Source organism: Myxine glutinosa, chromosome 5 (genome assembly GCF_964187855.1).
Source record: "Myxine glutinosa chromosome 5, kmMyxGlut1.1, whole genome shotgun sequence".
NCBI classification, from domain to species: Eukaryota; Metazoa; Chordata; class Myxini; order Myxiniformes; family Myxinidae; genus Myxine; species Myxine glutinosa.
In genome coordinates, this window is record NC_136265.1 from 69,372,338 (window position 1) to 69,395,160 (window position 22,823).

General features: G+C 48.5%; 1 protein-coding gene across 2 annotated transcripts in view; it reads left to right on the plus strand.

The window, feature by feature from the left end:
• The window catches only part of LAMA5 (laminin subunit alpha 5), a 347,753-nt gene that overhangs the window by 184,273 nt on the left and 140,657 nt on the right, over nucleotides 1-22,823 (plus strand). For both annotated transcript variants that reach the window (XM_078778157.1, XM_078778158.1), the window contains 2 exons: nucleotides 8,347-8,421; nucleotides 9,318-9,548. In XM_078778157.1, coding sequence (XP_078634283.1) covers nucleotides 8,347-8,421; nucleotides 9,318-9,548 — 306 coding nt within the window. The remainder of the gene's footprint in view (nucleotides 1-8,346; nucleotides 8,422-9,317; nucleotides 9,549-22,823) is intronic.

Genomic DNA, 22,823 nt, shown 5'->3' on the forward strand with positions numbered 1-22,823 from the left:
CTTTGGACCAAACCATTTCATGTAAATAGAGGGGGGGGATTGTCACCGTACTCGCAAGCCGTTCGCTTTGGACCAAACCATTTCATGTAAATAGAGGGGGGGGATTGTCACCGTACTCGCAAGCCGTTCGCTTTGGACCAAACCATTTCATGTAAATAGAGGGGGGGGATATAATTTTAGATATATATATAGTACGGGCATGCCCTAGTCTATCTATAATTCCAGTAATCTCTGTATGTCTGTGACCGCTGTTTCTCGACAACCACGGGTCCGATATACTTGAAACTTGCCAGGTATATTGCTGGGGACCCGAGGATGTGCCTTTTCAAGGTTTCATATTAATCGGACAAGTAGTTACCGAGCTATGTCCAAAAAACGATTCAACCAATCAGAGAGCAGCGAGCTATCACGTGTGCCGAACGTGCCGAACAGACTCTGCCTCGGACGGCACATTTGAGAGCGTATTCATTTATTTCACGTTGGCAAACTATGTTGGCGTTAAACTATGTTTTAAAACTAATTAAAACTAATTTGCGATTCTTTCGCTTTCCTGCGCGTTTGTGCACGCTATGGCGATTTCTTTACCAAACTCCGCAAGCCGTTCGCTTTGGACCAAACCATTTCATGTAAATAGAGGGGGGGATTGTCACCGTACTCGCAAGCCGTTCGCTTTGGACCAAACCATTTCATGTAAATAGAGGGGGGGGGGATTGTCACCGTACTCGCAAGCCGTTCGCTTTGGACCAAACCATTTCATGTAAATAGAGGGGGGGGATATAATTTTAGATATATATATATAGTACGGGCATGCCCTAGTTTATACAAAGGTAATATTAATATGTTAGCACATTTAGACAAAGGTTATATTAATGTGTTAGTACATTTAGACAAAGGTGAAATTGATATGCGAGTACATTTGGAAAAAGGTGATATTAATATGTGAGTGCATCTTACCATAATTCACCAAATGTCTGTCCGTCCGTTCGAAGGTACCGCAAAAACGGCTCAACCGATCGCAACGATATTTTGGGTGGGTATTCCTGGCACCCCTTGGAGTAAAATAGGCTATATTGTTTTTCCAATTTTTCCACAATTTTCCAAGTTTTCCAATTTTCCAGTTTTTCCAAACATGATGGAATAATATTTACCGATATGAACAGTGATGTGGCTTTTGTTGAAATTCTACCTACCATGAGAGAGTAGATCGACTCCTGACGAACTCTGCCGATATAAACGTGCGGCTCCGAAGTAACATGGCAGCGTGTGCAAAGCGATTGAGAAACAGGTGTAGCGGCCGCTTCCGTGTTACAGATTCGGCGTGCCCTCTTCACACATAAACGTGCGACTGAGAAAGACGTGTGGCTGCCGCTTCCGTTTTGCAGATTTCAATCTTTTTTCAAAATGGGCGCCATGTACTGTTTAGATTTTGATGATTTGCATGTGATATGATTCAACAGATGTTTATATGAATCGTTTAAAATAAAAATGCCTTCAATTTCTGATATTTTGCCTTTTCATTTAGGCCTCCCAATTGAAGCCCTGCCCATAGGGCGGGTACCGTTGCTAGTTTACACAAATGTAACATTAATATGTTAGTATATTTAGATAAAGGTGATATGAATGTCAGTACATTCAGACAAAGGTGATATTGATATGTTAGTACATTTGGAAAAAGGTGATATTAATATGTGAGTGCATTTATACAAATGTAACATTAATATGTTAGTGTGGCGGACACAAAAGCCCACTGGCGTGGTGACATCATTCCGCGCACCAAGTGGGCGGTGGCCACGCCCGAGGGGTAGGCGTGGCCTCATGATATACACCGGGCGCGCAGCCCGGAGCGCGCCAGTGTTACAGTGAGCTCCTGAAATAAAGACGCTTATAAGTTACCGCTTGTCCGCTTCCTCCTTGCTCGCAAGCAGCGCGCGTAACGCCGCGCTTTACTGGTGACCCCCTCGACGTTGGATCTGCCGGAGCGATCCTTCCACACGCGACGCCATTGCCATGGCCAACTTCATCAAACTTCCCGAATTTTGGGAGGCTCAGGCCGAAGTCTGGTTCGTCCAGGCCGAAGCCCAATTTCAGCTTCGGCGCCTCACCGGCGATGACACGCGCTATTGCCACGTCGTCGCCTCCCTCGGGCCCGGCACGGCCGCTCGAGTTGTGTCCGTCCTTCGCCACCCACCGGACGGCCACAAGTACGAGGCACTCAAGCGGCTACTCCTAGCCACGTTCGGCCTCACGGACGATGCACGGGCCGACCGCCTCCTGGATCTCCCCGAGCTCGGTGACACGCGCCCGTCGGTCCGAATGGACCATATGCTGTCACTGTTGGGCGACGAAGCCCCCGGTTCTCTATTCCGGGCGCTTTTCCGTCGCCAACTTCCAGCGCAGGTTCGCCTCGCGTTGGCCGGGACCAGGCTAACGGAACCCCGAGCATTGGCAGCCGAGGCGGACAGGTACTTCGCCGCTTCGGACACGCGGGCGAGAGTCGGCGTGGCCGTCACGGCCCTCGAGGCTGATGCTGATGCTGCTGATGCTGCTGATACACAGCATCAGCTTATACAGCATACGCAGCATGCTGATACGCACCTCGTGACCGCCGCCACGCCCCACCCACCGCCGCGGCGAAAACCGCCACCGCGGGGAAACCCGCCAACTCCACCGGCCTGGCGGAGCCAGCCGCGCTCCTCCAGCTCCACCACCTGGTGCTGGTTCCACGCCAAGTTCGGCCACGAAGCTCGGCAGTGTCATCCGCCATGCTCCTTCAACAGGTCGGGAAACGCCCGGGCCGGCGCTCAATAGTGGCGATGAGCGCCGGCCGTTCGAGCAGCCTGCTGTTCATAACGGACACCTTCTCCGGGCGCCGTTACCTGTGCGACACGGGAGCGCAGGTGACTGTCGTTCCCGCCGGCACGTCAGACAAGCACGCCGCGGGTGGGGGCCCCGCGCTGCTTGCCGCGAACAGGACGCCCATCCGTACGTACGGAAAACGCTGCCTCTCTCTGCGGTTCGGAGGGCAGGTTTTCCGATGGACGTTCGTCACCGCCGACGTGCCCATGGCACTGCTTGGCGCGGACTTCCTGTGCACTAATGGGCTCCTGATCGACGTCAAGCACAGACGTCTTGTCCAGGCCGAGACGTTCAGCTCGCTCGCTTGTGCGTTGCCCAGCTCGTCGAGCAGCTCAACGAGCGGCTTGCCAAGCGGCTTGCCGAACGGTTCGGTTCCGGCCACGTTGGTCTGTACGCTTCCGGCAGCGGACGCATTCACCCGCCTCCTCGCCGGCTTCCCGGCCCTCACGCGGCCCACCTTCTCGGCAGGGGCCGTCAAGCACGGGGTGGCCCATCACATCCCCACCGTCGGGCCACCGGTCTACGCCCGGGCACGCCGCCTCGAGCCGATGAAGCTGGCGGTGGCAAAAGCGGAGTTCGCTACCCTGGAGCAACTCAGCATCGTTCGGCGCTCAGAGAGCGCTTGGGCGTCGCCGCTGCACATCGTGCCGAAGCCCGGCGGGGGATGGCGACCGTGCGGGGACTATCGCCGTCTCAATGACGCCACGACTCCCGACCGCTACCCCGTCCCCCACATTCAGGACTTTTCCGCCCGTTTGGCGGGCATGTCCTTCTTCTCGAAGGTGGACCTCATACGCGGCTACCATCAGGTCCCCGTCAGGCCGGAGGACGTCCCGAAGATGGCGGTCATCACGCCATTCGGACTCTTCGAGTTCCTGCGCATGCCCTTCGGTCTGAAGAATGCGGCTCAGGCGTTCCAGCGACTGATGGACAGCGTCCTGCGCGACTTGGATTTTGTCTACGTCTACCTGGACGATATCCTCGTCGCCAGCGCGTCCCGCGAAGAGCACCTATGCCACCTCCGCACGCTCTTCGAACGCCTGGGCCAGCATGGCCTGATTGTGAACCCCGCAAAGTGCCGGTTCGGCGCCGCCATAATCGATTTTCTGGGGCACCGTGTCACCAGGCACGGAGCCGTCCCCCTGTCGGCCAAGGTGGAGGCGGTGAAGGGGTTTCCGCGCCCCCGCACGATCAGAGGGCTGCAGGAGTTCCTGGGCATGGTGAACTTTTACCATCGGTTCCTGCCCCGTATTGCCCAGCTCCTGCGCCCCCTGCACGAAGCTCTCCGAGGTAAGCCGGGCAAAGGCGACGTTACCTGGACCCCGGTTCCGAAGTCTGGTTCGTCCATGGACACGGCGTTCACGGGCGCGAAGCTCGCCTTGGCTAACGCCACCATGCTCGCGCACCCGGCGCCCGATGCACCGATCGCCCTCACCACCGATGCCTCGGACTATGCGGTGGGCGCGGTGCATGAGCAATGGGTGCGTGGAGCTTGGCAACCGCTGGCGTTCTTTAGCCGGCAGCTTCGCCCGCCCGAACGCCGTTACAGTACCTTCGACCGCGAGTTGCTCGGGCTTCACTTGGCGGTCAGGCACTTCCGCCATCTGCTCAAGGGCCGTGCGTTCACTGCCTTCGTCGACCACAAGCCGCTGATCTTCGCGATGGGCAAGGTCACCGAGCCGTGGTCGGCCCGGCAGCAGCGTCACCTCTCGGCCGTGTCCGAGTACACGACGGACATCCAGCACGTCGCGGGGAAGGACAACCCGGTGGCGGATTGCCTTTCCCGTGCCGTCGCCCACGCAGTCCACCTCGGCATCGACTATGCCCGGATGGCAGCGGACCAGGCCGCTGACCCCGACGTCCAGGCCTTGCAGACCGCCGTCACGGGCCTCCGCGTCACCGAGGTGCCGTTCGACGGCACAGGCGCGGCCCTCTTGTGCGACATCTCCCTCGTGCGTCCTCGCCCCATCGTGCCCGCGGGCTGGCAGCGCCAGGTGTTTGACGCCATCCACGGCCTGTCCCACCCGGGCGCGAGGGCCTCCCAAAGGCTGATCGCCGACAAGTTCGTCTGGCATGGCCTCCGGAAGGCCGTCCGCGGCTGGGCCAGGACGTGCCTCGCGTGCCAGCGCGCCAAGGTGCACCGGCACACCCAGGCCCCGTTGGCCCCGTTCACGGTGCCGGAACGCCGGTTTGACCACGTCCACGTGGACCTGGTGGGACCTCTGCCCCCCTCGCGGCGTTTCACCTACGTCCTCACCATGGTGGACCGCACCACCCGGTGGCCGGAGACCGTGCCCTTGGCGTCGACAACGGCGGCCGATGTCGCGCAGCCTTTCATCGCCACCTGGGTCGCCTGGTTCGGCGCCCCCTCAGACATCTCGTCCGACCGAGGCCCCCAGTTCACCTCGGAGCTCTGGGGGGCGGTCGCGCAGGGGCTTGGGGTCCGGCTGCACCGAACCACGGCCTACCACCCCCAGGCTAACGGCCTGTGTGAGCGATTTCACCGCTCATTGAAGGCCGCGCTCCGGGCCACCCTCCGCGACGGCGGCTGGGTCGACAGGCTCCCCTGGGTCCTGCTGGGCCTCCGGACGGCGCCCAAAGAGGACCTGCGTGCATCCGCGGCGGAGTTGGTCTTCGGGCAACCGCTGCGGGTGCCGGGCGAGTTCCTCCCCGACTCCACGGCACCATGGTCCGCGGCGCAGCAGCGCTCCGCTCTGCAAGAGACCGCCCAGAGGTTCGCCCCGGTGCCAACGGCATGCCACGGGCACCCACCGACGCACGTCGCCCCGGAGCTTCACACGGCGGAGTACGTCTTCGTCCGCCACGATGCCCACCGGACACCACTGCGGCCCCCGTACGACAGGCCTTTCCACGTGCTGGAGACCGGGGCGAAGCACTTCACCCTGGACATCGGCGGTACTCCTGACCGCGTTTCGGTAGACCGCCTCAAGCCGGCCCACCTCGACGTGGACCATCCACCGCCAATGGCCCGACCCCCACGTCGGGGCCGCCCCCCTGCGGGCGGACCCCCGGCACCGCCCAGCCCCGCCGCCACGCCACCCCCCGGTCCTGCACCCATCCCAGGGGCAGCCAGGGGCATCCCACCTGGCATCCCTGCACCCCGGACGCCGCCGATCGCCAGGGGGCGCTTCGGCCGGGTCATTCGTCTGCCCCGCAAACTGGCCCTCCAGGTGCGCGGGAATTCTGGGGGGGGGCGCGTGTGGCGGACACAAAAGCCCACTGGCGTGGTGACATCATTCCGCGCACCAAGTGGGCGGTGGCCACGCCCGAGGGGTAGGCGTGGCCTCATGATATACACTGGGCGCGCAGCCCGGAGCGCGCCAGTGTTACAGTGAGCTCCTGAAATAAAGACGCTTATAAGTTACCGCTTGTCCGCTTCCTCCTTGCTCGCAAGCAGCGCGCGTAACGCCGCGCTTTATTAGTATATTTAGACATTGGTGATATGAATGTCAGTACATTTCGACAAAGGTGATATTAATGTGTTAGTACATTTCGACAAAGGTATTATTTATATGTCAGTACATTTCGACAAAGGTATTATTTATATGTCAGTACATTTCGACAAAGGTATTATTTATATGTTAGTACATTTAGACAAAGGTAATATTAATGTGTTAGTACATTTAGACAAAAGTGATATTAATATGTCAGTACATTTCGACAAAGGTATTATTTATATGTCAGTACATTTCGACAAAGGTATTATTTATATGTTAGTACATTTAGACAAAGGTGATATTAATATGATAGTACATTTAGACAAAGGTATTATTAATCTGTTAGTACATTTTGACAAAGGTGTTATTAATGTGTTAAGTACATTTAGACAAATGTAATATTAATATGTTAGTACATTTAGACAAATGTAATATTCATATGTTAGTACATTTAGACCAGCGGTTCTTAACCTGGGGGTCATGACGTACGTGCATACGCGAACAAAATACTGTGTGTGGTATGTACCTTTGTTAGGTTCCTAAAAATGGGCTCAACAAATTGATATGTTATTTATGACCCCTTCATGACCCCCGGAAAACCCCCAAACGACCCCCATGTTGCGCCGGGGTGATTTAGACAAAGGTAATATGAATCTGTTCGTACATTTAGACAAAGGTGATATTAATATGTTCGTATATTTAGACACAGGTGATATTAATGTGTTGGTACATTTAGACAAAGGTGTTATTAATGTGTTAGTACATTTATACAAATGTGATATTAATATGTTGGTACATTTAGACAAAGGTGATATTAATAGGTTAGTACATTTAGACAAAGGTGATATTAATGTGTTAGTACATTTAGACAAAGGTGATATTAATATGTTAGTACATTTAGACAAAGGTGATATTAATATGTTCGTATATTTAGACACAGGTGATATTAATATGTTAGTACGTTTAGACAAAGGTAATATTAATATGTTAGTACATTTAGACAAAGGTAATATTAATATGTTTGTTCATTTAGAGTTTAGACAAAGGTGATATTGATGTGTTGGTACATTCATACAAAAGTGATATTAATATGTTTGTACATTTAGACATAGGTGATATTAATGTGTTAGTGCATTTAGACAAAGGTAATATTAATATGCTAGTACGTTTAGACAAAGGTAATATTAATATGTTAGTACGTTTAGACAAAGGTAATATTAATATGTTAGTACATTTAGACAAAGGTAATATTAATATGTTTGTACATTTAGAGTTTAGACAGAGGTGATATTGATGTGTTGGTACATTTATACAAAAGTGATATTAATATGTTGGTACATTTAGACATAGGTGATATTAATGTGTTAGTACATTTAGAAAAAGGTGATATTAATCTGTTCGTTCATTTAAACAAAGATGATATGAATATGTTAGTACATTTATACAAAGGTGATATTATTGGATAAGACTGAAATATTGAAGCAGGAGTGTCTGTCTATCTCTCTGTCTGTCTGTCTATCTCTCTGTCTGTCTGTCTGTACATCCCCAAACTACTACTCTCAGTTTTGGGGCTAGCCCCATCAAACTTTCTGTGGAACCATTTGGGGTCACATCGGGTGTGCTGAGGTGGGTGGGAGGTTTCATAAATTTCTCAAAACGTTTTTTTCTTTGAGACTTTCGGCTCTCAGACTTTGAGACTTTCACTAGTTAAATCGAAATGATTCCATGAATGATAAAAGCCTTCTCGTATAAAGCAAGGATGAGGTGAGATTGTTTGATGTGAAGCTTTGTTTGTCTTTTTGTTGTTGATCACTATCTCCTAATATAATAATTATTGTCCAAATGTACATTTATTTGTGATAATGTGCTTGCCTTCTAAATTTTCATTGATTTCTTCTAATGTTCTTTAATTTCTTGTAATATCAGAGAAGTTTATTAAGTATACTGTTGATAAATCCAAAGATAAACTTGTCCCGGGCTGCCAACAGATCCTGGAGATGAGTTGCGCTGACGCTGCATTGTCTCCTTGTAGGGAAACGGTCTCATGGCCATGCACTTCAGCAGAGAGGTGCAGGAAGGAAATGAGCATCACGTACAGCTATTGGAAGTGAGTGCTCTTCCTCTTCCTCCTCATCTCCTCAACAAATCAAACAAGGCTAGAGCATTATTTGATAAGCATGTTTCATTTTATCATTTGTGTCACGTATTTAGCTTTTCCACCGTGCAGCGGGAAATTGGGTTTTTCAATCACTTCAGTGTATCTGTGAACTTTATAGAGCTTTTGTCATCGAATTCTGAACAAAGCTTTATTATGAGAATATTGAGATGACAAATTTGTAATTTGGTCAAAACAGATTAGTGCCACATAAAATCATCGAATTCCATCCAATTGACGTGAAATTTTAAGAATTTGCATATTGGATTACTGAATTGGATCACCAATGAAAAAGCTAGAAGCCGATTCTTTTTGTTTTTTGTAGATCAAAAGGTCAAAGGTTGAGGTTGCATGAAATCATAAATTTTCCTCCGTTTGACATGAAACTTTAAGAATTTGCATATTGGTTCACTGAATTGTTTCACCAATAAAAAATAGAATTCAATTTTTTTTTTTTAGATCAAAAGGTCAAAAGTCAAGGTTGCATAAAATCATCAATTTTCATCCGATTGACGTGACATTTGAGCAGTATTGACTTAATATTGGGTCACTGAAGCCTATTTATTTTAAGGTCAAAAGGACAAGATGGCCTAAAATCGTAAATTTTTACTATTATTAATTTTTAGCTGGCTTCTTCATGTTTAGCATATGGAAGAAGAAGAAGTTTGATTACAAAGCGGACGCAGGCGGGCTTTGCGTTTTCAGATGCTTTCTCGTTTATTATTGTTATCGGTATTGTGTCCTTGTTATATTGTTGTGAAATTACCATTCCCATAAAAGCCAGTGTGTGGAGTACAAGCTATTTCAGTGAGGTGGTATGAACCACAGACTTTGTGCTCCCTCCTCAGGGTAACTTTGTTCATGGAAGCAGCGGCAAGGCAGTAACACGTCAGGAGTTTATGATGTTGCTTGCCGGACTTCAACATCTCCAAATTCTTGCCCTGCCACACCCTCCGGCCTCCGCACTGTACCTGCACTCTGCTTCGCTCAGCCTGGCAGATGCACGAGGCAACGGAGCTGCCGCTCATTCCGTGGAGCATTGCCTGTGCCCCACGGGGTATATTGGTGAATCGTGCCAGGTGAGCATCATGCTTACATCACTCGAATGGAGTGTTGGGTGTTCAATGTTGCCTTGTGATTCAACACAAAGGCACCTTGGTTGAGACCCCACAGGGTCCGTTCCCAAGCTCCTGTACATGGTTTGGTAAGAGGGACTGTTGTAGCCCAATAGTTTTTGTGGAATCTTATTTTGAGAAATGTGCTATCTTGAATTTCAGGTGCAGACAAGCATGCGCCATTTATGAAGGTGACTCGTGTATAATTGTGCGAATCACATAGGAGAAATGTTTCTAGTACATTCCAGAAGTGATGCAATATGCCCTCTGCCATAAAAATAAGCCGAACACGTGATTGGTGTTGTTGAGATGTATTGTTGTGACATCAAGGGACGCGTATGAGGTGCAAACCTCTGACAGAGACAAATACTGAATTTCAAGTCCATTTCTTTGGGGACCTAATCACGTGGTGCTGCATTGTGTTGAATGTTTTCACATCGGGCTCCAATGTACAAGTTACAATCTCAATACTGGGGATATCTACCTTCAGCAGCAATTTCTACACTGATGTTCAGGGAGTGTTTGCAGTACTCTGGGCAGTTTGAAACTCATTGCATAGATGGGTCGTGCGAATGTATCCGTCCTGAGCACAGGATGCATTATCCTGGGACGTCCAATTCTTGGTGTATTTCTTGTTGATCCAGTGGCTTGACAATGTCTTATGAAGTCATAAACACATCCTCTCCTCATATTGAAGAGCCTTGCATCATGGCTCATGGAAGACCCTGCTTGAAATTGTCCAATGGTTTGATTCCTCTCATTTTCAGACACATGTGGCATTGTAATGGATTGTTACCCTGCGCTCGTGAAGCGAAAAGCAGGGTTAAGCGATCTGTTGTATACGTACGTGTCTGCATTTTTAAAAGTTATTTTCTCGGCATCCATTAGGTCCGATTGACACGGAATGTTCACCATAGTATGTGTAGAATTGTTTAGTAATTATTATGACGTCATATGTCACATGGTACGGGCTCCAAATTGGAAAACCGAAAAACTTAGGACCTCGATATCTCCGGAACCGTTCCATAGAAAAAAATGATATGTGGCTCATTGTAAAGAACTCCACATGGGGATTGTGTAGTTAATGATGATGTCATTGGTGCCTTCATTATAACGTAACTCTCCCACCCTCTGGAACTCACTACCTCACACCATCAGAGACTCCTCCTCACTCACCACATTCAAAACATCACTAAAGACCCACCTGTTCAACACTGCATTCAACATTCAACCCACAGCATTTAACCACTGACTATCTCTTCTCCTTCTCCCTCCTTTTGCTTTAAATATTTACCTATTGATTCTTGTCTTTTTGCAATTGTTGTTTTCATGTATTGTTATGCATTATGTTTGCCACTCTGTCAAAGCGCCTTTGGGCTTCTGGAAAAGCGCTATACAAAATAAATGAATTATTATTATTATTATTAACGTCAAAATCCGACAAGTCCAACTCGTTTGATCAGTTTTAAATTTATCGATTGTGATTTACACAACAATTATATTGGAGAATGTAAATTTATGCTGTCATCGGTTACGTGTTCTGGCAGCCATATGTACGTACGTGTCTGAATTTAAAAAATCATTTTCTCTCCATCCATTGGTCTGATTGACCCAAAATTTTCACCACAGTATCTGTCTACTCATGCAGAATCGTTTAGCGGTAATGATGATGTCATAGGTCACATGCTATGGGTGCTATCTTGTAAAACCGAAAACTTTGGACTTCGATTTCTCCGAAACCGCTCCATGGAAAAAATTCAAACGTGGCTCATTGTAAAGAACTCCTCAAGGGGAATCAGTTTTGTTCACGATGACATCATAGGTGCCTTTATTATGCCATCATAATTCGACAAATACAACGCTTAGTCTAATCAGTGTGAAATTTATTGTGTGTGATCTTTGCAACAATTATATTGGAGAATGTAAAAAATTATGACGTCATCAGTCACATGGAAGAGTTTGCTCCAGTGTGTTGGTTGGTTTGGCTCCGGTGTGTTTGTTGGTTTGGCTCTGGTGTGTTTGTTGCTTTGGCTCCAGTGTGTTTGTTGGTTTGGCTCCGGTGTGTTTGTTGCTTTGGCTCCGGTGTGTTTGTTGCTTTGGCTCCGGTGTGTTTGTTGCTTTGGCTCCAGTGTGTTTGTTGCTTTGGCTCCGGTGTGTTTGTTGGTTTGGCTCCGGTGTGTTTGTTGCTTTGGCTCCAGTGTGTTTGTTGCTTTGGCTCCGGTGTGTTTGTTGCTTTGGCTCCAGTGTGTTTGTTGCTTTGGCTCCGGTGTGTTTGTTGCTTTGGCTCCGGTGTGTTTGTTGCTTTGGCTCCAGTGTGTTTGTTGCTTTGGCTCCAGTGTGTTTGTTGGTTTGGCTCCAGTGTGTTTGTTGCTTTGGCTCCAGTGTGTTTGTTGGTTTGGCTCCAGTGTGTTTGTTGCTTTGGCTCCAGTGTGTTTGTTGGTTTGGCTCCAGTGTGTTTGTTGCTTTGGCTCCAGTGTGTTTGTTGGTTTGGCTCCAGTGTGTTTGTTGCTTTGGCTCCAGTGTGTTTGTTGCTTTGGCTCCAGTGTGTTTGTTGGTTTGGCTCCGGTGTGTTTGTTGCTTTGGCTCCAGTGTGTTTGTTGCTTTGGCTCCGGTGTGTTTGTTGCTTTGGCTCCAGTGTGTTTGTTGGTTTGGCTCCGGTGTGTTTGTTAGTTTGGCTCCGGTGTGTTTGTTGGTTTGGCTCCGGTGTGTTTGTTGCTTTGGCTCCAGTGTGTTTGTTGGTTTGGCTCCGGTGTGTTTGTTCGTTTGGCTCCGGTGTGTTTGTTGGTTTGACTCCGGTGTGTTTGTTACTTTGGCTCCGGTGTGTTTGTTGGTTTGACTCTGGTGTGTTTGTTACTTTGGCTCCAGTGTGTTTGTTACTTTGGCTCCAGTGTGTTTGTTGGTTTGGCTCCGGTGTGTTTGTTGGTTTGACTCTGGTGTATTTGTTACTTTGGCTCCAGTGTGTTTGTTGCTTTGGCTCTGGTGTGTTTGTTGGTTTGACTCTGGTGTGTTTGTTACTTTGGCTCCAGTGTGTTTGTTACTTTGGCTCCAGTGTGTTTGTTGGTTTGGCTCCAGTATGTTTGTTGCTTTGGCTCCGGTGTGTTTGTTGGTTTGGCTCCGGTGTGTTTGTTGCTTTGGCTCCAGTATGTTTGTTGCTTTGGCTCCGGTGTGTTTGTTGCTTTGGCTCCAGTACGTTTGTTACTTTGGCTCCGGTGTGTGTGTTGCTTTGGCTCCGGTGTGTGTGTTGCTTTGGCTCCGGTGTGTGTGTTGCTTTGGCTCCGGTGTGTTTGTTGCTTTGGCTCCGGTGTGTTTGTTGCTTTGGCTCCAGTATGTTTGTTACTTTGGCTCCGGTGTGTTTGTTGCTTTGGCTCCGGTGTGTGTGTTGCTTTGGCTCCGGTGTGTGTGTTGCTTTGGCTCCGGTGTGTGTGTTGCTTTGGCTCCGGTGTGTTTGTTGCTTTGGCTCCGGTGTGTGTGTTGCTTTGGCTCCGGTGTGTGTGTTGCTTTGGCTCCGGTGTGTTTGTTGCTTTGGCTCCGGTGTGTTTGTTACTTTGGCTCCAGTATGTTTGTTATTTTGGCTCCGGTGTGTTTGTTACTTTGGCTCCAGTATGTTTGTTACTTTGGCTCCGGTGTGTGTGTTGCTTTGGCTCCGGTGTGTTTGTTGCTTTGGCTCGGGTGTGTTTGTTACTTTGGCTCCAGTATGTTTGTTACTTTGGCTCCGGTGTGTTTGTTACTTTGGCTCCAGTATGTTTGTTACTTTGGCTCCAGTATGTTTGTTACTTTGGCTCCGGTATGTTTGTTGCTTTGGCTCCAGTATGTTTGTAACTTTGGCTCCAGTATGTTTGTTACTTTGGCTCCAGTATGTTTGTTACTTTGGCTCCAGTATGTTTGTTACTTTGGCTCCGGTGTGTTTGTTGCTTTGGCTCCAGTATGTTTGTTACTTTGGCTCCAGTATGTTTGTTACTTTGGCTCCGGTGTGTTTGTTACTTTGGCTCCGGTGTGTTTGTTGGTTTGGCTCTGGTGTGTTTGTTACTTTGGCTCCGGTGTGTTTGTTGCTTTGGCTCCGGTGTGTTTGTTGCTTTGGCTCCGGTGTTTGTTAGTTTGGCTCCGGTATGTTTGTTACTTTGGCTCCGGTATGTTTGTTACTTTGGCTCCAGTATGTTTGTTGCTTTGGCTCCGGTGTGTTTGTTGGTTTGGCTCCGGTATGTTTGTTGCTTTGGCTCCGGTGTGTTTGTTGGTTTGGCTCCGGTGTGTTTGTTGCTTTGGCTCCGGTGTGTTTGTTGCTTTGGCTCCAGTATGTTTGTTGCTTTGGCTCCGGTGTGTTTGTTGCTTTGGCTCCGGTGTGTTTGTTGCTTTGGCTCCAGTATGTTTGTTACTTTGGCTCCGGTGTGTTTGTTGCTTTGGCTCCGGTGTGTTTGTTGCTTTGGCTCCGGTGTTTGTTAGTTTGGCTCCGGTATGTTTGTTACTTTGGCTCCGGTATGTTTTTTACTTTGGCTCCGGCATGTTTGTTGCTTTGGCTCCGGTGTGTTTGTTGGTTTGGCTCCGGTATGTTTGTTGCTTTGGCTCCGGTGTGTTTGTTGGTTTGGCTCCGGTGTGTTTGTTGCTTTGGCTCCGGTGTGTTTGTTGCTTTGGCTCCAGTATGTTTGTTGCTTTGGCTCCGGTGTGTTTGTTGGTTTGGCTCCGGTGTGTTTGTTGCTTTGGCTCCGGTGTGTTTGTTGCTTTGGCTCCGGTGTGTTTGTTGCTTTGGCTCCAGTATGTTTGTTGCTTTGGCTCCGGTGTGTTTGTTGCTTTGGCTCCGGTGTGTTTGTTGCTTTCGCTCCGGTGTGTTTGTTGCTTTGGCTCTGGTGTGTTTGTTACTTTGGCTCCAGTATGTTTGTTACTTTGGCTCCAGTATGTTTGTTACTTTGGCTCCGGTATGTTTGTTGCTTTGGCTCCAGTATGTTTGTAACTTTGGCTCCAGTATGTTTGTTACTTTGGCTCCAGTATGTTTGTTACTTTGGCTCCAGTATGTTTGTTACTTTGGCTCCGGTGTGTTTGTTACTTTGGCTCCGGTGTGTTTGTTACTTTGGCTCCAGTATGTTTGTTGCTTTGGCTCCAGTATGTTTGTTACTTTGGCTCCAGTATGTTTGTTACTTTGGCTCCGGTGTGTTTGTTACTTTGGCTCCGGTGTGTTTGTTGCTTTGGCTCCGGTGTGTTTGTTGCTTTGGCTCCGGTGTTTGTTACTTTGGCTCCGGTATGTTTGTTACTTTGGCTCCGGTATGTTTGTTACTTTGGCTCCAGTGTGTTTGTTGCTTTGGCTCTGGTGTGTTTGTCACTTTGGCTCCAGTATGTTTGTTGCTTTTGCTCCAGTATGTTTGTTGCTTTTGCTCTGGTGTGTTTGTTGCTTTGGCTCCAGTGTGTTTGTTGCTTTGGCTCCGGTGTGTTTGTTGGTTTGGCTCCGGTGTGTTTGTTGGTTTGGCTCCGGTGTGTTTGTTGCTTTGGCTCCGGTGTGTTTGTTGCTTTGGCTCCAGTATGTTTGTTGCTTTGGCTCCGGTGTGTTTGTTGCTTTGGCTCCGGTGTGTTTGTTGCTTTGGCTCCGGTGTGTTTGTTGCTTTGGCTCTGGTGTGTTTGTTACTTTGGCTCTGGCGTGTTTGTTACTTTGGCTCCGGTGTGTTTGTTACTTTGGCTCCGGTGTGTTTGTTGCTTTGGCTCCAGTGTGTTTGTTACTTTGGCTCCGGTGTGTTTGTTGCTTTGGCTCCGGTGTGTTTGTTACTTTGGCTCCGGTGTGTTTGTTGCTTTGGCTCCGGTTGGCTTGTTGATTTGGCTCCGGTGTGTTTGTTGGTTTGGCTACAGTGTGTTTGTTGCTTTGGCTCCGGTGTGTTTGTTGGTTTGGCTCCGGTGTGTTTGTTGGTTTGGCTCTGGTGTGTTTGTTGGTTTGGCTCCGGTGTGTTTGTTGGTTTGGCTCTGGTGTGTTTGTTACTTTGGCTCCGGTGTGTTTGTTACTTTGGCTCCGGTGTGTTTGTTACTTTGGCTCCAGTATGTTTGTTGCTTTGGCTCCAGTATGTTTGTTACTTTGGCTCCAGTATGTTTGTTACTTTGGCTCCGGTGTGTTTGTTACTTTGGCTCCGGTGTGTTTGTTGCTTTGACACCGGTGTGTTTGTTGCTTTGGCTCCGGTGTGTTTGTTACTTTGGCTCCAGTATGTTTGTTACTTTGGCTCCCGTATGTTTGTTACTTTGGCTCCAGTGTGTTTGTTGCTTTGGCTCCGGTGTGTTTGTCACTTTGGCTCCAGTATGTTTGTTGCTTTTGCTCTGGTGTGTTTGTTGCTTTGGCTCCGGTGTGTTTGTTGGTTTGGCTCCGGTGTGTTTGTTGCTTTGGCTCCAGTGTGTTTGTTGCTTTGGCTCCAGTGTGTTTGTTGCTTTGGCTCCGGTGTGTTTGTTGCTTTGGCTCCAGTGTGTTTGTTGGTTTGGCTCCGGTGTGTTTGTTGGTTTGACTCTGGTTTGTTTGTTACTTTGGCTCCAGTGTGTTTGTTACTTTGGCTCCAGTGTGTTTGTTGGTTTGGCTCCGGTGTGTTTGTTGGTTTGACTCTGGTGTATTTGTTAATTTGGCTCCAGTGTGTTTGTTACTTTGGCTCCAGTGTGTTTGTTGCTTTGGCTCTGGTGTGTTTGTTGGTTTGACTCTGGTGTGTTTGTTACTTTGGCTCCAGTGTGTTTGTTACTTTGGCTCCAGTGTGTTTGTTGGTTTGGCTCCAGTATGTTTGTTGCTTTGGCTCCGGTGTGTTTGTTGGTTTGGCTCCGGTGTGTTTGTTGCTTTGGCTCCAGTATGTTTGTTGCTTTGGCTCCGGTGTGTTTGTTGCTTTGGCTCCAGTACGTTTGTTACTTTGGCTCCGGTGTGTGTGTTGCTTTGGCTCCGGTGTGTGTGTTGCTTTGGCTCCGGTGTGTTTGTTGCTTTGGCTCCAGTATGTTTGTTACTTTGGCTCCGGTGTGTTTGTTGCTTTGGCTCCGGTGTGTGTGTTGCTTTGGCTCCGGTGTGTGTGTTGCTTTGGCTCCGGTGTGTGTGTTGCTTTGGCTCCGGTGTGTTTGTTGCTTTGGCTCCGGTGTGTGTGTTGCTTTGGCTCCGGTGTGTGTGTTGCTTTGGCTCCGGTGTGTTTGTTGCTTTGGCTCCGGTGTGTTTGTTACTTTGGCTCCAGTATGTTTGTTACTTTGGCTCCGGTGTGTTTGTTACTTTGGCTCCAGTATGTTTGTTACTTTGGCTCCGGTGTGTGTGTTGCTTTGGCTCCGGTGTGTTTGTTGCTTTGGCTCGGGTGTGTTTGTTACTTTGGCTCCAGTATGTTTGTTACTTTGGCTCCGGTGTGTTTGTTACTTTGGCTCCAGTATGTTTGTTACTTTGGCTCCAGTATGTTTGTTACTTTGGCTCCGGTATGTTTTTTGCTTTGGCTCCAGTATGTTTGTAACTTTGGCTCCAGTATGTTTGTTACTTTGGCTCCAGTATGTTTGTTACTTTGGCTCCGGTATGTTTGTTACTTTGGCTCCGGTGTGTTTGTTGCTTTGGCTCCAGTATGTTTGTTACTTTGGCTCCAGTATGTTTGTTACTTTGGCTCCGGTGTGTTTGTTACTTTGGCTCCGGTGTGTTTGTTGGTTTGGCTCTGGTGTGTTTGTTACTTTGGCCTCCGGTGTGTTTGTTGCTTTGGCTCCGGTGTGTTTGTTGCTTTGGCTCCGGTGTTTGTTAGTTTGGCTCCGGTATGTTTGTTACTTTGGCTCCGGTATGTTTGTTACTTTGGCTCCAGTGTGTTTGTTGCTTTGGCTCCGGTGTGTTTGTCACTTTGGCTCCAGTATGTTTGTTGCTTTTTCTCTGGTGTGTTTGTTGCTTTGGCTCCGGTGTGTTTGTTGGTTTGGCTCCGGTGTGTTTGTTGCTTTGGCTCCGGTGTGTTTGTTGCTTTCGCTCCAGTATGTTTGTTGCTTTGGCTCCAGTATGTTTGTTGCTTTGGCTCCGGTGTGTTTGTTGGTTTGGCTCCGGTGTGTTTGTTGCTTTGGCTCAGGTGTGTTTGTTGCTTTGGCTCCGGTGTGTTTGTTGCTTTGGCTCCAGTATGTTTGTTGCTTTGGCTCCGGTGTGTTTGTTGCTTTGGCTCCGGTGTGTTTGTTGCTTTGGCTCTGGTGTGTTTGTTACTTTGGCTCCAGTATGTTTGTTACTTTGGCTCCAGTATGTTTGTTACTTTGGCTCCGGTATGTTTGTTGCTTTGGCTCCAGTATGTTTGTAACTTTGGCTCCAGTATGTTTGTTACTTTGGCTCCAGTATGTTTGTTACTTTGGCTCCAGTATGTTTGTTACTTTGGCTCCGGTGTGTTTGTTACTTTCGCTCCGGTGTGTTTGTTACTTTGGCTCCAGTATGTTTGTTGCTTTGGCTCCAGTATGTTTGTTACTTTGGCTCCAGTATGTTTGTTACTTTGGCTCCGGTGTGGTTGTTGCTTTGGCTACGGTGTGTTTGTTGCTTTGGCTCCGGTGTTTGTTACTTTGGCTCCGGTATGTTTGTTACTTTGGCTCCGGTATGTTTGTTACTTTGGCTCCAGTGTGTTTGTTGCTTTGGCTCCAGTATGTTTGTTGCTTTTGCTCTGGTGTGTTTGTTGCTTTGGCTCCGGTGTGTTTGTTGGTTTGGCTCCGGTGTGTTTGTTGGTTTGGCTCCGGTGTGTTTGTTGCTTTGGCTCCCGTGTGTTTGTTGCTTTGGCTCCAGTATGTTTGTTGCTTTGGCTCCGGTGTGTTTGTTGCTTTGGCTCCGGTGTGTTTGTTGCTTTGGCTCCGGTGTGTTTGTTGCTTTGGCTCTGGTGTGTTTGTTACTTTGGCTCCGGTGTGTTTGTTACTTTGGCTCCGGTGTGTTTGTTGCTTTGGCTCCAGTGTGTTTGTTACTTTGGCTCCGGTGTGTTTGTTGCTTTGGCTCCGGTTGGTTTGTTGGTTTGGCTCCGGTGTGTTTGTTACTTTGGCTCCGGTGTGTTTGTTGCTTTGGCTCCGGTTGGCTTGTTGATTTGGCTCCAGTGTGTTTGTTACTTTGACTCCGGTGTGTTTGTTGCTTTGGCTCCGGTGTGTTTGTTACTTTGGCTCCAGTATGTTTGTTACTTTGGCTCCCGTATGTTTGTTACTTTGGCTCCAGTGTGTTTGTTGCTTTGGCTCCGGTGTGTTTGTCACTTTGGCTCCAGTATGTTTGTTGCTTTTGCTCTGGTGTGTTTGTTGCTTTGGCTCCGGTGTGTTTGTTGCTTTGGCTCCGGTGTGTTTGTTGGTTTGGCTCCGGTGTGTTTGTTGGTTTGGCTCCAGTGTGTTTGTTGCTTTGGCTCCGGTGTGTTTGTTGGTTTGGCTCCGGTGTGTTTGTTGGTTTGGCTCCGGTGTGTTTGTTGGTTTGGCTCCAGTATGTTTGTTGCTTTTGCTCTGGTGTGTTTGTTGCTTTGGCTCCGGTGTGTTTGTTGCTTTGGCTCCGGTGTGTTTGTTGGTTTGGCTCCGGTGTGTTTGTTGGTTTGGCTCCAGTATGTTTGTTGCTTTGGCTCCGGTGTGTTTGTTGCTTTGGCTCCAGTGTGTTTGTGCTTTGGCTCCAGTGTGTTTGTTACTTTGGCTCCGGTGTGTTTGTTGCTTTGGCTCCGGTTGGTTTGTTGGTTTGGCTCCGGTGTGTTTGTTACTTTGACTCCAGTGTGTGTGTTGCTTTGGCTCCGGTTGGTTTGTTGATTTGGCTCCGGTGTGTTTGTTGGTTTGGCTCCGGTGTGTTTGTTGGTTTGGCTCCGGTGTGTTTGTTACTTTGGCTCCGGTGTGTTTGTTGCTTTGGCTCCAGTGTGCTTGTTACTTTGGCTCCGGTGTGTTTGTTGCTTTGGCTCCGGTTGGTTTGTTGGTTTGGCTCCGGTGTGTTTGTTACTTTGACTCCGGTGTGTGTGTTGCTTTGGCTCCGGTTGGTTTGTTGATTTGGCCCCGGTGTGTTTGTTGCTTTGGCTCCGGTGTGTTTGTTGCTTTGGCTCCGGTGTGTTTGTTGCTTTGGCTCCGGTGTGTTTGTTGATTTGGCTCCGGTGTGTTTGTTGCTTTGGCTCCGGTGTGTTTGTTGCTTTGGCTCCGGTGTGTTTGTTGGTTTGGCTCCGGTGTGTTTGTTACTTTGGCTCCTGTGTGTTTGTTGGTTTGGCTCCGGTGTGTTTGTTACTTTGGCTCGGATGTGTTTGTTGCTTTGGCTCCTGTGTGTTTGTTGGTTTGGCTCCGGTGTGTTTGTTGCTTTAGCTCCTATGTGTTTGTTGCTTTGGCTGGGGTGTCACCGTCGTTTTAGCTGGGGTATCACCATCGTTTTAGCTGGGGTATCACCATCGTTTTAGCTGGGGTATCACCATCGTTTTAGCTGGGGTATCACCATTTGTTTAGCTGGGGGTATCACCATTGTTTTAGATGGGGGTATCACCATTTTTTAGCTGGGGTATCACCATTCTGTTAGCTGGGTTATCACCATCGTTTTAGCTGGGATATCACCATCGTTTTATCTGGGGTATCACCATCGTTTTAGCTGGGGTATCACCATTGGTTTAGCTGGGGTATCACCATCGTTTTAGCTGGGGTATCACCATCGTTTTAGCTGCGGTATCACCATCGTTTTAGCTGGGGTATCACCATTGGTTTAGCTGGGGTATCACCATCGTTTTAGCTGGGGTATCACCATCGTTTTAGCTGGGGTATCACCATTGGTTTAGCTGGGGTATCACGATCGTTTTAGCTGGGGTATTATCACCATTGTTTTAGCTGGCGTATCACCATCGTTTTAGCTGGGGTATCACCATTGTTTTAGCTGGGGTATCACCATCGTTTTAGCTGGGGTATCACCATTATTTTAGCTGGGGTATCACCATCGTTTTAGCTGGGGTATCACCATTGTTTTAGCTGGGGTATCACCATCGTTTTAGCTGGGGTATCACCATCGTTTTAGCTGGGGTATCACCATCGTTTTAGCTGGGGTATCACCATTGTTTTAGCTGGGGTATCACCATCGTTTTAGCTGTGGTATCACCATCGTTTTAGCTGGGGTATCACCATCGTTTTAGCTGGGGTATCACCATCGTTTTAGCTGGGGTATCACCATCGTTTTAGCTGGGGTATCACCATAGTTTTAGCTGGGGTATAACCATTCGTTTAGCTTTGTTGTAACCACAACTAACTTTCTTAGGGTTTTTGTGTAAACAAACAAAGTGATCCACGGAAGTGTTTAACTTCCTCTGGATATTCACTGGATGTTCATGTTCGACTTACTTTTTCCACGTGCGAAATTTGCATTTATGTTTATTTAAATTATACAATGGACTACAAAATGTAAATGTTTCATGATATTTGTTATATTATATCACCTTTATCTATCAATATTGTTGAAATGAAGATCAAATAGCTGTATGTTGAAATATGTTGAAAAAGTCAAAACTTTACATGGGGTGTACTTACTTTTTCACGTGACTATATATATATTGTTACGTTTATAGGGGTAGGTGAAAGGTTACCATAGGGAAGGTTGGACTGTGTCGTTGTAGCATGGCGTAGGAGAAATCTCGATGTACTTAAGTCGGGAGACTGTAGCTTAAGATTGTGTCTTCACACGAGGGGTGAAGCAGTTTTTTTTTTTTTTTTTTTTGTTTTTTTTTGTATACAAGATCGAGGCTCGTGAAAGAGCGAACATTAATCACACAGAAAGACAAACAGACACACAAAACAAATAACATCGGGAGCGGTAGACAAGATGGGGAGAGAGGGGGAAGGACACAAACACAACATTTGAGAGCAGGGACCGAGAGACATGGAGACATCGAGAGAACTGTGGGAGGGAGAGGGCTTTGGGGGGGGAGGCATGGGAAGGGGGTGGGGGGTGGGAGAGGTATAAAACATATGGACACTGCCAAGACTTCCAGGAAAGAAGTTGGAATTTCAAACAAGGTGGATCTGGGGTGAATTAGTGGGGGTAGAAAAGATCAAGGTTTTGGATGGGGGAAGATAAGAGATGGTGGTGAACAGCTGTTTTGAAGACCTGGAGGGAGGAGTGTGATTGAAGTGAGTGTGGGAGTTTGTTCCAGAGGCGGGAGAAAAGAGGAATGAAAGAGTGAAGGTGAGCAGAGAGCCGAGATTTCGGCAGTTTAACCATCAGAGGGTGGCTGGCAGATCTTGTGCGACCTGTAGGAATATTTGGGGGACAGAGCACAGAGAGAGCTGGGGGAGCAAGGCCGGAGAGGAGTCGGTAGAAGACAGAAAGACCACCTACCTGCCTGCGGTGAGTGAGTGAAAGGCCCTCAGAGATAGCTTCATCGCGGGAGATTCCAATGATTCTGAAAGCTTTGGATTCAACAGCGTGAAGCCGAGCCAGGTGTGAGGCAGGAGCACCAGCCCATAGGGGAGAACAGTATTCCATTGAGCTGCGGATGAAAGCCTTGTATGTGGTGAGGAGCTCAGGTGTGCCTAGGAAGGACTTCGCACGACGGAGGATGCCCAATCGGCGACTGGCTTTGGAGGCCAGCTTGGAAATGTGGTTTTCCCAAGAAAGATCATGGCAGATGGTGAGACCCAAAAGCTTGAGCGACAGAACTTCTTGGAGAGGATTGTTGAGAAAGTAGATGGGAGGGTTGTCCAGTCGATCTTTTCGGAGAGACATAGTAAGAGAGTGAGATTTGTCAGGATTGAAAGACATGTTCCACATGTTTGACCAGTCTGTGATTTTGTCCAGGTCTTCAGAGAGTGAGGAGGCTGCAGACTGCCGATCTGAGGGAAGAGGAATGGAGCGGCAGAGAGTGGAGTCATCAGCAAAGAGATACAGAGGATTTTCCAGAGAGTCGGAGAGATCATTGATAAAGACCAGAAAAAGCACAGGGCCCAGCACACTGCCTTGGGGAACTCCAGCCTGAACGGGAAGGGGAGATGAGAGAAATCCATTCAGGGCCACACGTTGACTACGTTGACTACGTTGACTACGAATCCATTCAGTGATACCGAGTTCGGGATTTAAGGTTAGTTTTCCCAAGTATGTGACTTTACCTCTGTGATTTTCCCCTAATGTTTTACATTTACAAGGCCGGCCATGCCAAACCTACGCTTATCGACAACAACCACCGACAGGACCGACAGGACCCGAGCAGAGCCGATCGGCAATGTAAACCCCGCCCAATGGACCGAATAAGGAAAAAGGCCATGCCCCCAGAGTGGTCGGAAAGGCGTGAAGAGCAGAGCCGGCAGGCCTCGCCCCCCCGACCCCCACCCCCACCCCTCCAAAGTCGTAATTGGCCAAAAGGA